Source organism: Saimiri boliviensis, chromosome X (genome assembly GCF_048565385.1).
Source record: "Saimiri boliviensis isolate mSaiBol1 chromosome X, mSaiBol1.pri, whole genome shotgun sequence".
Taxonomy (NCBI): Eukaryota; Metazoa; Chordata; class Mammalia; order Primates; family Cebidae; genus Saimiri; species Saimiri boliviensis.
In genome coordinates, this window is record NC_133470.1 from 15091746 (window position 1) to 15107278 (window position 15533).

At 40.1% G+C, this 15533-nt stretch overlaps 1 protein-coding gene across 3 annotated transcripts in view; it reads right to left on the bottom strand.

Annotated features, from left to right (window-relative positions):
- Nucleotides 1-15533, bottom strand: part of SCML2 (Scm polycomb group protein like 2) — a 112319-nt gene that overhangs the window by 24555 nt on the left and 72231 nt on the right. For all 3 annotated transcript variants that reach the window (XM_074392317.1, XM_003924132.4, XM_074392318.1), the window contains exon 8: nt 3870-4087. In XM_074392317.1, coding sequence (XP_074248418.1) covers nt 3870-4087 — 218 coding nt within the window. The remainder of the gene's footprint in view (nt 1-3869; nt 4088-15533) is intronic.

The following is a 15533-nucleotide window of genomic DNA, read 5'->3' on the forward strand; positions in this document are numbered from 1 at the left end:
GGAGATAGAGACACAAAAAAAACCTTCAAAAAATCAATAAATCCAGGAGCTGGTTTTTTGAAAAGATCAACAAAACAGACAGACCACTAGCCAGATTAATAAAAAAGAAAAGAGAGAATAATCAAATAGATGCAATAAAAAACAATAAAGGGGATATCACCACTGATCCCACAGAAATACAAACTACCATCAGAGATTACTACAAACAGCTGTAATCACATAAACCAGTAAACCAGGAAGAAATTGATAAAATCCTAGACACTTGTACTCTACCAAGACTAAACCAGGAGGAAGTTGAAACCCTGAATAGACCAACAACAAGGGCTGAAGTGGAGGCAGCAATCAATAGTCTACCAACCAAAAAAGTCCAGGTCCAGACAGGTTCACAGCCAAATTCTACCAGACAAAGAGAAGCTGGTTCCATTCCTTCTGAAACTGTATCAAGCAGTACAAAAGGAGGGAATCCTCCCTAACTCATTTTATGAGACCAACATCATCCTGATACCAAAACCAGACAGACACAACTAAAAAAGAAAACTTCAGGCCAATATCCATGATGAACATCGACGCAAAAATCTTCAATAAAATACTGGCAAACAGATTTCAACAGCACATCAAGAAGCTTATCCGTCACAACCAAGTAGGCTTCATCCCAGGGATGCAAGGCTGGTTCAACATACACAAATCCATAAATATAATCCATCACATAAATGTAACCGAAGACAAAAACCATATGATTATCTCAACAGATGCAGACAAGGCCTTCAATAAAATTCAACAGCCCTTCATGCTGAAAACTCTCAATAAACTAGGTATTAACAGAACGTATCATAAAATGATAAAAACTATATATGACAAACCTACAGCCAATATCATATTGAATGGGCAAAAGCTGGAAGAATTCCCTTTGAAATTAGGCACTAGACAAGGATGCCCTCTCTCACCACTCCTATTCAACATAGTATTGGAAGTTCTAGCCAGAGCAATCAGGCAAGAAAAAGAAATAAAGGGTATTCAATTAGGAAAGGAGGAAGTCAAACTGTCTCTATTTGCAGATGACATGATTGTATATCTAGAAGACCGCCTTGACTCAGCCCAAAATCTTCTCAAACTGATAAGCAACTTCAGCAAAGTCTCAGCATACAAAATCAATGTGCAGAAATCACAAGCATTCCCATATACCAATAACAGACAAACAGAGAGCCAAATCAAGAATGAACTTCCATTCACAATTGTTACAAAGAGAACACAATACCTAGGAATACAACTAACAAAGGATGTAAAGGACCTCTTCAAGGAGAACTACAAACCACTGCTCGATGAGACAAGAGAGAACACAAACAGATGGAGAAATATTCCATGCTCATGGTTAGGAAGAATCAATATCCTGGAAATGGCCATACTGCCCAAAGTAATCTATAGAATCAATGCTATCCCCATCAAGCTACCAATGACCTTCTTCACAGAACTGAAAAAAAAACACTTTAAACTTCAAATGGAATCACAAAAGACCCCATATAGCAGAGACAATCCTAAGCAAAAAGAACAAAGCTGGAGGCATCACACTGCTGGACTTCAAACTATACTACAAGGCTAAGGTAATTAAAACAGCATAGTACTGGTACCAAAACAGAGACATAGACCAATGGAACAGAACAGAAACCCCAGAAGAAACACCACACATCTACAACCATCTGATCTTTGACAAACCTGGCAAAAACATGCAATGGGGAAAGGACTCCATGTTTAATAAATGGTGTTGGGAAAACTGGCTAGCAATGTGCAGAAAGAAGAAACTGGACCCCTACCTGTCACCTTACACTAAAATTAACTCCAAATGGATCAAAGATTTAAACATAAAACCTAACACCATAAAAACACTAGAAGAAAACTTATACAAAACCATCCAGGACATAGGCATAGGCAAGGACTTCATGTCTAAAACACCAAAAGCAATGGCAATAAAAGCCAAGATAAACAAATGGGATCTAATTAAACTCCAGAGCTTCTGTACAGCAAAAGAAACCATCGTTAGAGTGAATCGGCAACCAACAGAATGCAAAAAAAATTTTTGCAATCTACCCATCTGACAAAGAGCTAATATCCACAATCTACAAAGAACTAAAACAGATATACAAGAAAAAAACAAACAACCCCATTCAAAAGCGGGCAAAGGATATGAACAGACACTTTTCAAAAGAAGACATATATGAGGCCAATAAACATGAAAAAATGCTCATCGTCACTGGTCATTAGAGAAATGCACATCAAAACCACACTGAGATATCATCTCACGCCAGTTAGAATGGCGATCATTAAAAAATCTGGAAACAACAGATGCTGAAGAGGATGTGAAGAAATAGGAACACTCTTACACAGTTGGTGGGAGTGTAAATTAGTTCAACCATTGTGGAAGACAGTGTGGCGATTTCTCAAGGATCTAGAAATAGAAATTCCATTTGACCCAGCAATCCCATTGCTGGGTATATACCCAATGAACTATAAATTGCTTTACTATAAAGACACATGCACATGTATGTTGACTGCAGCCCTGTGTACAATAGCAAAGACCCGGAACCAACTCAAATGCCCATTGATGATAGACTGGACAAAGAAAATGTGGTACATATACACCATGGAATACTATGCAGCCATAAAAAACCATGAGTTTGTGTCCTTTGTAGGGACTTGGATGAATCTGGAAACCATCATTCTCAGCAAACTGACACAAGAACAGAAAGCCAAACACTGTATGTTCTCACTCATAGGTGGGTGTTGAACAACGATAACACGTGGACTCAGGGAGAGGAGCATCACACACTGGGGACGGGTGGGGGTGGGTATGGGAGAGACAGCGGCGGGTGGGGAGGGAGGGAAGAGTGGGGAGAGATAACATGGGGAGAAATGCCAGATACAGTATGCACCTAAAGTAAAATAAATTTTTTAAAAAAGAATACTAATTTGTGTAGATTCTAAATTCTATATTTCTCTGATGACTGCTATTTCTTTTGTTTACCTAGTAATTACCTTGGCTGGACTACAACTTTAAACTCTGATCTTGGGCCTAATTTCATCCAGCCTCAGTTCAGATCTTCTGCTTTAGCTACACTGGCCCGTGTATATTAGACAAACATGCTCAGATCAGGGGTCTGTCAGAGACGCTGGTAGACAGAATTTGCGGATCCCCTCTCTGGCCCTTTCCCTTCCAAAATCTCTCCATTCCCTTCAACAGTCACAGTTTTCCTGGCTTGTTTTCTGGTTTTTCCAGGCTAGATAAATTGCCATTTTTCTACTAACACTCCTGTTGCTTCACATGTTACACAAAGTGTACTTGACCTAAGGCTTAAAACCACAACAATGGAAATTCACTTTGTATAACACCCCTTCTCTCAGTGTGCACTTCCCCTGCCACCAGAATCTGTCTGTTTCCATTCACTCTTCACTGTCTTCAGGCTGTTGCCTTTTCTATTATTTCTAGGTTTCAGAGTTGACTCCAGCATTACTGAATTCATCACATTGATTCTTTTCTCCCTGCCCTAGGTTACTGAGGTATAATATATGTACAGTAAGATTCATTTCACATTTATTTTTAAAGTATACTGAGTTTCAAATTAACTAGTCTGAACATAAATACACCCATGTATTAACAGTACTTACAATATGGTTTTAAAGAAGGAGAACACTATAAGAAGTTTTAAGTTTACCCAAGCAAAGAAATAATCTATTGATAGCTATGTGAGGCTTTAAAAAGCCTACATACTCTTAGTACATTCCTAAAGACCATCATCATATTCTTAGTAAATTCCATGTTATAAATAATAAGGTACCATAAAAACCTATAATACAAATTAGGAGGAAATACAACTAACCTTTTTTGCTGAGTTTAAACCTTTTCTCCTTGCTGTGATATTTTTAACAGAACAGCTCCTTTTGGGGACTGCAGTAGGTCCAGGTGGTTTAATTCGACCTGATCTCCTGGCCTGCTGTGTTGGTAATACTAGAGTAGTCTTCTGTGGAGACTGCATTGAATGCTGGCTTGCTTCAGAAGGAGAAGACTCTGTTTTTGCTATATTCTTTACAATAGGAACTGGGGAAGAAATATAACAAAAAAAAAATTAAAGTAAATGACACAAAGCTTTGTCATATGACTCAAAATAAGTTTTACTTAACCTTTAAAACCATTTCCAAAGGTTATTCACTGAAAACCACTTAAAAATAAAGGTACCATCTGAAATGAAGTTTTAGATATTCTAAGATCTCATATTATCAGAAAATAGTTTAATTCTCCAGAAAAAAAATAAAGAGGCTTTTATTAGAGGAACCAGTAACTTCAACTTAGCATGGTAAAAATTTCCAGCAACTTACCTATTGGCTACTTCTCATATTTTTATGGGAAGCACAAAAAAGAGTCTTTCCTTCAGAATATACTATCCAATTATGTCACATACAGGAAGCAACTCTCACATCAACATAGAAAAATACAGCGAAGCAATTGCCTAGGGCTCCTGCTTCATCTTTCAGAGGGCAGGGGCTCCCTTGCTCTTGACTTTTTTCAGATTTAATGAGGTATGATTGGCAAATAAAAATTATATATTTAAGGCTAACACATATCATGTCCCTATACATATGTGTAACAATAAAGTTTCATATACTAAAATAGAGACTCTACATTAATGTTGTCATAGAAAGACCACTATCGGGCCCAAGTGATTTGTAGCTACTAGTTGCCTTGTAGCCCAATCCAGTTTTAATATTCAGATAAAGGTTACCTGACAGGTTATTTTTGTCTATGTTCACAGTTAAGTAAAAAGAGGTATTTTTAGTATTAATTCCTTGATAATTTCATTATTACAAATAAATGAATTTTACATAGTAAAAAGCACTAATGCTTTAAAAAATTCTTTACAGGAAGAACTATGTAAGTGAAACATTTATACACCTATGCAAAAATCAACTACTGTTATTTTGAGGGCTTCATTTTACAACTCCAAACCAATCTGCTGCTTTGTTCCTCCCACACTCATAGACTATATACATGTAAACCTGGCCTGCAATAGATAATACCACATGTTTTCCACAGCCTTTTTATCTATCATCTACCATTTACCAAACCAAGAGGAAGGGACAGCCTATCCTAAGCTGCCAGGGCAAACAGAGGACCACTTCACTGCCAACATCACTTTCCCCCTCATTTACAAGTAGTTCACCTACTTATACCAGCCTCTTTTTACCTCATTACCATCATCTACTTCATATTCCAGGCTCACTTCCACGTTTTTCAAAAAGTCCAGTAACCTAACACACATTATTTCTTCATACATAGTCTCCCTGTCATCATCTTAAGAAATCTGACCATCATACTCTTGATGCCCCATCATCCTGGCCTTATCACTGGAGATTTCAGCTATTTCCTGAAACGGCTATAGTTGGCAATCAACCATGTCCCCTTTCTCCACATCCACCTTCTTTACCTGTTATCTTTGCTTCAAACCAACTAATCAGGCTTTTACATTCTCATTATGACATCTAGCCACAAGCCCATATTCAATTTTCTTTCAATCCATTAGCTTTCTTCTGGCTTTGCTTTACTACTCCCCACTCAACCTGCACCCACTGTCCACCTCCGTCAAAAACCCCTAACTAGTATCCCTTCTTTTATCACCCTTTAATCTTTGATCATGTACAGAATGTCAGTCCCCATCTCTGAGTCACACTATCATCTGCTTTCTCTGGTCCTGAGCTATAGAATAAGGGTTAGCTATCTTTTTCCAGGAAGAGCCAGATACTAAATATCTCACTCTTTGAAGGCCACATAAGGTTTCTGTCACAGATTCTTTTTTGTTTTTCTACAACCAATTAACAATATTAAAAAAAAAAAAAAACACACACTATTAGCTTACAGGCTACATGAGCTAGATGTGGCCTTCAGGCTATTGTTTACCAACTCCTGCTGCAGAATGTTAAGATGCTACTGGTGTCTATAAAATCCATGCTAACCTCAACTGAGGAGTCACTGCTGCAACTCACTGATTTCCGAGTACGTTTCTATGGCAGAAGGCTTTTCCCTATTTAAGTTCCCATCTCCCTCTTTCTCTGCTTCATTCAGAAAATGACCCAACCTTCTACTTTATGAGAAGATTAAAGGCTATCTTTTGGGGGTGACTTTAAAAATCCCATTTCTCAGTCTGGGCACAGTGGCTCACATCTGTAATCCCAGCACTTCGTGAGGCTGAGGAGGGTGGATCACCTGAGGTCAGGAGTTTGAGACCAGCCTGACCAACGTGGTGAAACCCTATTTCTACTAAATAGAAAAAAAAATAGCTGGGTGTGGTGGCACATGCCTGTAATCCCAGCTACTTGGGAGGCTGAGGCAGGAGAATGACTTGAACTGGGGAGGTGGAGATTGCAGTGTGCTGAGAATGCACCATTGCACTCCAGCCTGGGCAACCAAATTTCACTCCATCTCAAAAATTTAAAAATCCCATTTCTCCATCTTAAAATACTTTTATTTTCAACCATTCTTGTCTTTTTCTCTTATATCAAATGAAAAGTTTTCTCTCTACTTTTCTAAGTCCAATATTCTTTTATTTATGCCTTAACAACATTTTTCTTTGGTTCCTATGGGACATTTTGGTTTCAATCATCTCTTCTCTCTTCAAGGTATTTAATCATTTAATCCCCAACTCCTTGCTGTCTCTTACAACTTTCACATATCCCTTATTTTGAAGTTACCACTCTGTTTCTGATACACTTTTAAGCCCTTGAGTGAATTCCCTCTTTCCACTCACTACTATGAATAAAACATCAAGAAGAATTACCCATACTTGATATTTCAATTTCCTTATTATTCCATTTCCCTAGCTCCTGTAATAAACTTTTCTTCCCAAAAACATATTTTAAAGAAATTCTTTTCCAAGGTCATTAGTGACCTCTTCTTAGTCACTGATATGTTTAGGCTTTGTGTCCCCACCCAAATCTCATCTTGAATTATAATCCCCATAATCCCCACATCAAGAGAGAGACCAGGTAGAGGAAATTGAATCATGGGGGGCAGTTTCCCCCATGCTGTTCTCCTGATAGTGAGAGAGTTCTCATGAGATCTGATGGTTTTATAAGGAGCTCTTCCCCCTTGGCTCAGCAGTTCTCCTTCCTGCTGCCTTGTGAAGAAGGTGCCTTGCTTCCTCTTCGCCTTCTGCCTTGAATGTAAGTTTCCTGAGGCCTCTCCAGCCATGCTGAACTGTGAGTAAATTAAACCTCTTTCCTTTACAAATTACCCAGTTTCAGGCATTTCCTTATAGCAGTATGAAAACCGACTAACACAATTACTAATCCCAAATAAAATGTTCATTTGCTTGACCAATTTACCAATCTCTACAGTTCTAGGCCCCAACTCTAAATATATAGAATAAAGAAGAGGAATAATTGAGCTCTAGATCTGGGTTCAAATTCCTGTGCCAGGTTGGTTTAAGACAGAACCTAAGAGTATAGGAGGTCCTCAAAAAATTTTAAATGAGTGAATGAAAAATATTTTTAGCCTGCAAGTCAATGCTATACCCCCAAAACTAGTATATTATATATAAAATAAGCAACTAAATTGTAGCAAATAAGACAGTAACTTTTCAGAACATAGAAACTATAATGAAATCCATATTTGATCTACTTTGGCATTTGAAACCAAAGCTATAGTTTCCAACAGTACCCTAAAATATATATATAATATATATATTTTATTCTATACTATAATAAAAAGCTCTTTGATGTATGGTATATATTTATGTATGAGCAAAGTTTTAAAAAGTACTATAGCTTTTTTTTTTTTTTTTTTTTTTTTTGAGACAGAGTCTTGCTGTGTCACCCAGGCTGGAGTGCAGTAGTGTGATCTCGGCTCACTGCAACCTCCACCTCCCGGGTTCAAGCAATTCTCCTGCCTCAGCCTCCCAAGTAGCTAGGACTACAGATGCATGCCACCAGGCCCAGCTAATTTTTGTATTTTTAGTAAAGACCAGGTTTCACCATGTTAGCCAGGCTGGTCTCCAACTCCTGACCTCAGGCAATCAACCTGCCTTAGCCTGCCAAAGTGCTCAGATTACAGGCATGAGCTACCACGCCCAGCCAAAACTTTTTATGTATGAACAGAATTTCACTTTAGAAAGCAAACTTTTCAAAGTCAAAGACTCAGTTTTTTGGAGTTTTTTTTTTTTTTTTTTTTTGCTTGAGACAAGGTTTCACTCTGTGGTCCAGTGCAGATGTGCAGGAGTGCAGTGATTTGATCATAGCTCGCTGTAGCCTTGAACTCCTGGGCTCAAGCAGTCTTCCCGCCTCAGCCTCGTAAGTAAAGGACACAATTTTATTTATTGCCATATCCCCAGCACCTAGAATAAAATACTTTTTAAACTGACTTAACTAAAAAGGAAAGAGTAATCATTCAATACATTACACGTCAAAATTAAACTCCCAAGAGCAATCATATAACATACATATACATATATATTTACAAACACACACACTATGCTGAAACTCTAATTAGTATTAAACTACTTGAAATAGAAAATGGATTTGTTTAAATAAGGTTAAAACTATATACAGAACTTTAACTGTGTTCATAGTGATCATAGGGTGAATAAAAATCTTTTTGAAAAAGTTATGTGAAATATAAACAAGGATATGCTACTCATCTTTAATAAAACCTTTTATGTAAACAACTAACACAAAGTTTACCTGGTTCTTCAGCTTATCTTCAGACAGAACAGAAAATGTTCAGTTAAAAAACAAGTCCAAGAAATGAGAATTACTGACTTGTGAGAATGAAAAAGAAATTAACAAATCTTGGGAAACAATCTAAAAGGCAAGAAGTAAAGCCAACAGGGGTCTTGGAAGCCTGGTACGGGGGAAACTAGAGAAAGAAAGAAGATAGGTGCCAATATTTACTGGCTACCCATTACATGCTAGGCACTTCAATATCCATTAGTGCATGAAATCCTCCCAAACACCCTGTGAGGTAGATATTGTTTCCTCACTTTACACATCAGGAAACACAGGCTCTGTGAAGTTATTTAACTGAGCCAAAAGCACCCATTTGGTTAACAGAGTTTGCCTCTTAAGCACATGCCTTTTCCAATGTGCCACTCTGCGTTATGTCCTCTAAAAACAACAAAAAGGTTCATCAAATTCATTCCCAAGTCAAGGCGCATGTGTTGTTTTTTTTAAGACCCAAAGGACAACCTTGCAAACTCCTATGTGCTGTTTCACTATATAGTCAATAGTCAACAGGTACTCTCTGACAGGGAATCTTGTTTAGAAAAAAAAATCAGATGTGAAGGCATATTTATAAGGAAAATATTAACAAATAGAGTAGCTCCCCGCCCCCATCCATGGAGGATACATTCTGAGACACCCCCAACACTGGATGCCTGAAATGGCCGATAGGAGCAAACCCCACATATATTATGTATGAATTTCTTTTCCCTTCTTTGCAATTTCATAGTCAGAAGTTTTGTTCTTACTATAGACCTTGGTAACCTAAGCATATGATTTTTGTCTTTCCTTATTTAGTCGAGAACTTTCACATTTTCACTTAAAGGAGGCCTAGTGTTCATATACACTCAGCTGTGCTGCCAATGCCTCTGCTTGGAATTTTGCTCCCTGTGCCACAGAGCCTAGATTGCCATAAACTGGTCATTCATGGGCAGCAATAAGAGCAAAGGGGAGGTAGGTCAGGTATAAACCCCCGAGCTTCCTTCATTTGCTCCTGCTGCCATCCCATACCATAGCACTGGCTTCCTTGACTGGTGTCTTTACATACTGCTCTATTTCTTCTCTCCCTTCCCCCTATCTGTATCAGAAGAGCCATCCACCCCATCCCAGAGGCCAACCTTGCTTTGAGAATTAAACATTCATAACAGCCAAGTCTGCTTTTCCTCTGAAAATACCTTTTGAATACTCAAGGACTGTTATTGTCAGATAAGAGTGACTTTATCTCTCCATAAGCACAGAAGTCTTTTAAATGCATGGTTATTTCCTTATTTTCAGCAACAACAACAAAATATCCTTTAAGAACACCTCAAAGGCTGAGGAAAACTCTTGAAGGAAACCTCAAAGGGTAGTTACTAGTGAAAAGGGAAACAAGGAAGCATGTACTTATCACAACAGGCACCTGAAAGTCAGAAGCCAGCTGAACACTAAGAATTTTCTCAGAAGAGAGAGGTGCAGTAGAGATAGTATGGACATGGGGCTTTGTTACCAATTGCTATTTACAGCTATTCCTTTCCCTGCTTCTCACTATCTATTGTAGAAACAATGGTTCCAGACTAGTTAGGTTCAAATCCAGCTTTGCCACACAATACCTATGAGATTTGGGGCAGATTATTTAAATTCTGCATGTGGCACATTTAATCAACAGCAGCACCACTCACATCACCAGCCCTATCTCTATTCCTACCCTCCTTTCCCAGGCCCTAAAGGTGTTCCTGTACTCTTCTATCAATGGATTAGAGACTGGAGAAGGCTTGTTGTCACTGCCTGACAAATGGAAGAAAAAAAGTTTCCTCTAAAGAAGATCTACTTACCCACACTCTCCCTAGCTAATACCTTCTCTCTCCTTCCTTTTTAAACTAAGCTTGAATGACTAGTCAATGTTCACCATTACTACCATTTTCTCATTTTTAACCTGCTGTTATAACATTTCCACAGATACCACCTTTTAAGGAACCTTTGTATGCTAATGTCACCAACAACTTCCTAATAGCTATTGACAATGGATGCCTCTTCCTGATCTCATTTGACTTTTAGCACTAGACACTTCTACCTTCTTTAAAACTCTTTCTTAGATTTCACATAGCAACTCCTTCCTGAGTTCCCTTCTACTTCTGTCACTTTTCCCAGTAGTGTTCCTCAGGATTGACTGCCTTCTCCCTATCCTCATCTCAGTTTTGAGTACTCTAGTTCAGTCCCATTATTTCAGCTACTGCCTATAGTAATGAGTCCCAAATCATTCACTCCCATGTTCTCTTGCCTACTCAAGTACATGCATACTTGTGCACATGCCTGTGTACTCTCTCCCTCTCTCTAGCACAGGCCTCTTGCAAGTTCCAGAGATGTTTTCAGTAGTCAACTAGATATCTACATAAGCATCCCAAACTCAACATTTCCAAAAGCAGAATTCATTGTGCTTATCCTAAATGCTCTATCTTGATGAATGACATTATCTATCTGAAGTCAGAAGTCTTGAAGTCATCTTTGTATGCTTCCTCTCTCCACATGTCTAGCCAAGCCTACCCCTCCCAAGTACTTCCCAGATGTGTTCTTCATGCCTGTCAATGACTTGATTCAGGACCTCATAATGACAGAAACAGAAAGCAGAGAAATTCTGAGAGGGCGGGTCCCTGGCAAGGGCCCCACCCTCAAGCCAAAAAGCTTGATATATACCATGGCCCAAAGTGAGAACTTAACATCCCTGTTTTACTACTCAAATGTTGCCTTTTCCAAAACCACCCATGGCCCACCCCATCCCACATCCTGTGCCCATAAAAACCCCAGGCTCAGCTGGCACAGTGAGGAGAAATAGCTGGACGTCAGAGACTTCGGTTGGGCATTGGAGAGAAGCAGCTTGACTTCAGAGGGACAGCTTCACGGTGTAGCTTCGGGGGAGGATTGCCTTCCTGCCCCATCCCCTTTTCAACTCCCCATCCTGCTGAAGGCCACCTCCATCAGCAATAAAATCCCCCGCATTTATTATCCTTCAAATTCATTCATGCAACCTCATTCCTCCTGGATGCCAGACAAGAACTCAGGTACCACCAGTATGGGTGCAAAAGGTTGTCACACTGACCCTCCACTGAGCTGTTAACACTTAGGCCATCTGTGGACAGCAGAGCTAAAAGAGCACTGACTGTAACACTCCCAATGGGGCTTCAGGGGTCACAGGCACCCCCATAGACACTGCCATAGGGTCCCCATGGGGTTTGCTCCTGCCAGCACCCAGAAGCACTCATCCTGGCTCCTGCGCCTGCTTACCTATGTGTTTCCTTTCCCACAAGGGGTGGAGTGCAGCAGGTCCAAGTGAGAGTAGTTTGCCCCTGCTGGCACCAAAGCAGCTAGGTAGTGCACTCCAGTTCCTGCCCACAAAGGGGTCAGGAAAATATCCCGCTTCAATAACCTATCACATAAGCTACAACATTAGCCTCTTAATTTCCATTCTGGGCTACCCTTTCTGATCCATACTGTAGCCCATAAGCATGATCTTTAGAAAATACAAACTGCGTGTCACTTTTTCACTTATTTATTTCAAAATTTAAAAAAATAAATAAGTAACAAATAAAAGAGAGAGAAATCAAATTATCAACCAAAGCACCATAATCTGGGCAGATCTTTGGAGAGAAAAACACCAAGAGTGGATGGATGGGCAACACTGAAGCAAAGGCTGAAGAGGGAGGAAGCTGGAAACCCTGCACAGGGTACCTGAATGCTAGGGCTAGCTCCCACCCCTGAACAGCTCCTGGGAAAGGAGTGAGTAAAAAAACTGAAGAACAGCTCACTCTCACCACAGACTTCTGCAATTTTAGCTACAGAGGACCCTGCATCCCCCATGGGCATGTGAGTTGGCAGAGGGATCTCCCCAGGAGGCAGAGACAGGTCTTTGGATGGTGCAGAGCCCAGGAGGTTTTATGTGGTGGGCAGCTCTGGCAGAGAGCAGCCACAGATACCCAGCTAATCTCTGAGCCAGGAGACAGCTGGGCCAGCTTCCCCATGGGAATGGAGCATGCCTGCTCTGCAAGCCCTCCTGCCCCAACAGCCCCTCCCACAGCCCCTAGCTACCATGCAGGAGCAGGTGCACAGTACAGCCCCTGCCGCCCAGCCTGAGTGCCTTGCTGCAACTGATTACTTTCCTAGCAACCAAGAAGTACATCAGATCCCTCAGCACAGCTGGAACCTTACCAGGGGCCACTGAATTAATGTTCCAGTTCCTCTAGGGCTGCAGTCTGCAACTAGGGAGTATGTAGCTGGATCTGTGGCTGGCATTTGAGGAGAGGAGGGACCCCCCCCCCGACCCTTGGAGCACTGATAGGGGCAAGACAAGTAGGTTCCTGACACAGGGCAGGAGTAGGGTGTGCCTCCCTGTGAGGGCCAGTCCAGAAGGGGTGTGGTGTATTTCTCTGCTGCAGCCCCTGCCCAATGGGACACCACAACCTGGAATACCTAACAAAATAATCACAGGCACAACAACAGTCATCAGAAGGGGCTCCCCCAAGGTCCAAGAGCAAACCTGGGGAGGGGATCATTTTTCTTCCCCCACACCCCACTATAGAGCACACCTATGGACACAAGAAAGTACAAAAGCACAGATGGGTATTAATCTAGCTATCTACCAGCTATTACTGTCAAGTGCCATCTACTGGATCACAGAACAAACTACAAAACCAAAAATTATCAGGCTAATAAATACACCTATAAATTAAATGTAAGAATTCACCTACACATAAAGATACTGCACAAGGCATTGGCCCCCTGAAAGCATCCAGAAATGAAGCCAATGGACTATCCCCAACTTACACCACAGTTAAAGGAACACCAACCCCCCTAGATGAGAAAGAATCAGCACAATAACTTTGGCAATTCAAAAAGCCAGAGTGTCCTTTTACCTCCAAAGGAGTCTACTAGCTCCCCAGCAATGGTTCTTTTTTTTTTTTTTTTTTTTTTTTTTTTTTTTTTTTTGAGACAGAGTTTCGCTCTTGTTACCCAGGCTGGAGTGCAATGGCGCGATCTCGGCTCACCGCAACCTCCGCCTCCTGGGTTCAGGCAATTCTCCTGCCTCAGCCTCCTGAGTAGCTGGGATTACAGGCACGTGCCACCATGCCCAGCTAATGTTTTGTATTTTTAGTAGAGACGGGGTTTCACCATGTTGACCAGGATGGTCTCGATCTCTTGACCTCGTGATCCACCCGCCTCGGCCTCCCAAAGTGCTGGGATTACAGGCTTGAGCCACCGCGCCCGGCCCCCAGCAATGGTTCTTAATCAGTCTGAAATGACAGACACTGAATTCAGAATCTGGATGCACAAAGAAGCTCATCAATATTCAAGAGAAAGCTGAAACCCAATCCAAAAAATCCAGTAAAACAATTTGAGAGCTGAAGGGCAAAGCCATTTTAAGAAAAAACCAAACTGAACTTCTAGAACTGAAAAAGTCACTATAAGAATTTCAAAATACAATCAAAAGTTTTAACAGCAGAACAGACCAAACTGAGGAAAGAATCTCAGAGCTTGAAGACTAGTTCTTTTAATCAACTCAGTCAAAAATTTTAAAAAAAAGGATTTTTAAAAATGAATAAAACCTGAGAAATATGGGATTATGCAAAGAGACCAAATCTATGACTCACTGGCATTTCTGAGAGAGGAGAGAGAATAAGCAACTTGGAAAATATATTTGATGATACAGTCCATGAAAATTTCCCTAATCTCACTAAAGAAGATGACATGCAAATAGAAGAAATACAGAGAACACCTGCTAGACGGTCAAGACAACTATCCCCAAGGCACATAGTTATCAGATTCACCAAGGTCAATGCAAAAGAAAAAATTTTACAGGCAGCCAGAAATAAGGGTCAAGTCATGTACAGAGGGAATCCCATCAGGCTATCAGCAGACCCCTCAGCAGAAACCTGACAAACCAGAAGATACTGGGAGCCTATTTTCAGTGTCCTTAAAGAAAAGAAATTCCAACCAAGAATTCCATATCCAATAAAACTATGCTTTATACATGAGGGAGAAATAAAATCCTTCTCAGACAAGCAAATGCTGAGAGAACAGTTTTCAACTAGACCAGCCTTACAAGAGATCCTTAAGGGAGTGCAAAAAATGAAACTGAAAGAATGACACATGCTACCACAAAAACCCACTTAAGCACATAGCCCACAGGCACTATAAAGCAGTGCAATTAAATCTATGTAACAACCAGCTAGCAACACAATGACAGGATCAAAATCACACATATCAATACTAACCTTGAATGTAAATGGGCTAAACACTCCACTTAAAAGACACAGAATAGCAAGCTGAATACAAAGACAAGACCCAACCATCTGTTGTCCTCAAGAGACCCATCTTACAAGTAACAAAACTCACAGGCTGAAAGTAAAAGGATGGAGATCTATCACACAAACAGAAAACACAAAGAACAGGGGTCACTATTCTTATATCAAATAAAACAGATTTTAAACCAAAAAAAAATTAAGATAATGAAGGGAATTATATAATGATAAAGGGCACAATCCAACAAGAAGTCTTAACTATCCTAAATATATATAGAGTCAACACTGGAGCACCCAGATTCATAAAACAAGTTCTTCCTGGCCTATGAAAAGATTCAGACAACCACACAGTAATACTGAGAGACATCAATACCTCACTGATAGCATTAGATCATTGAAACAAAAAACTAATAAAGAAACTCTAGACTTAAACTCAACACCTGACCAACTGGATCTAACAGACATCTACAGAATACTCCACCCAACAACCACAGAATATATATTCTGCTC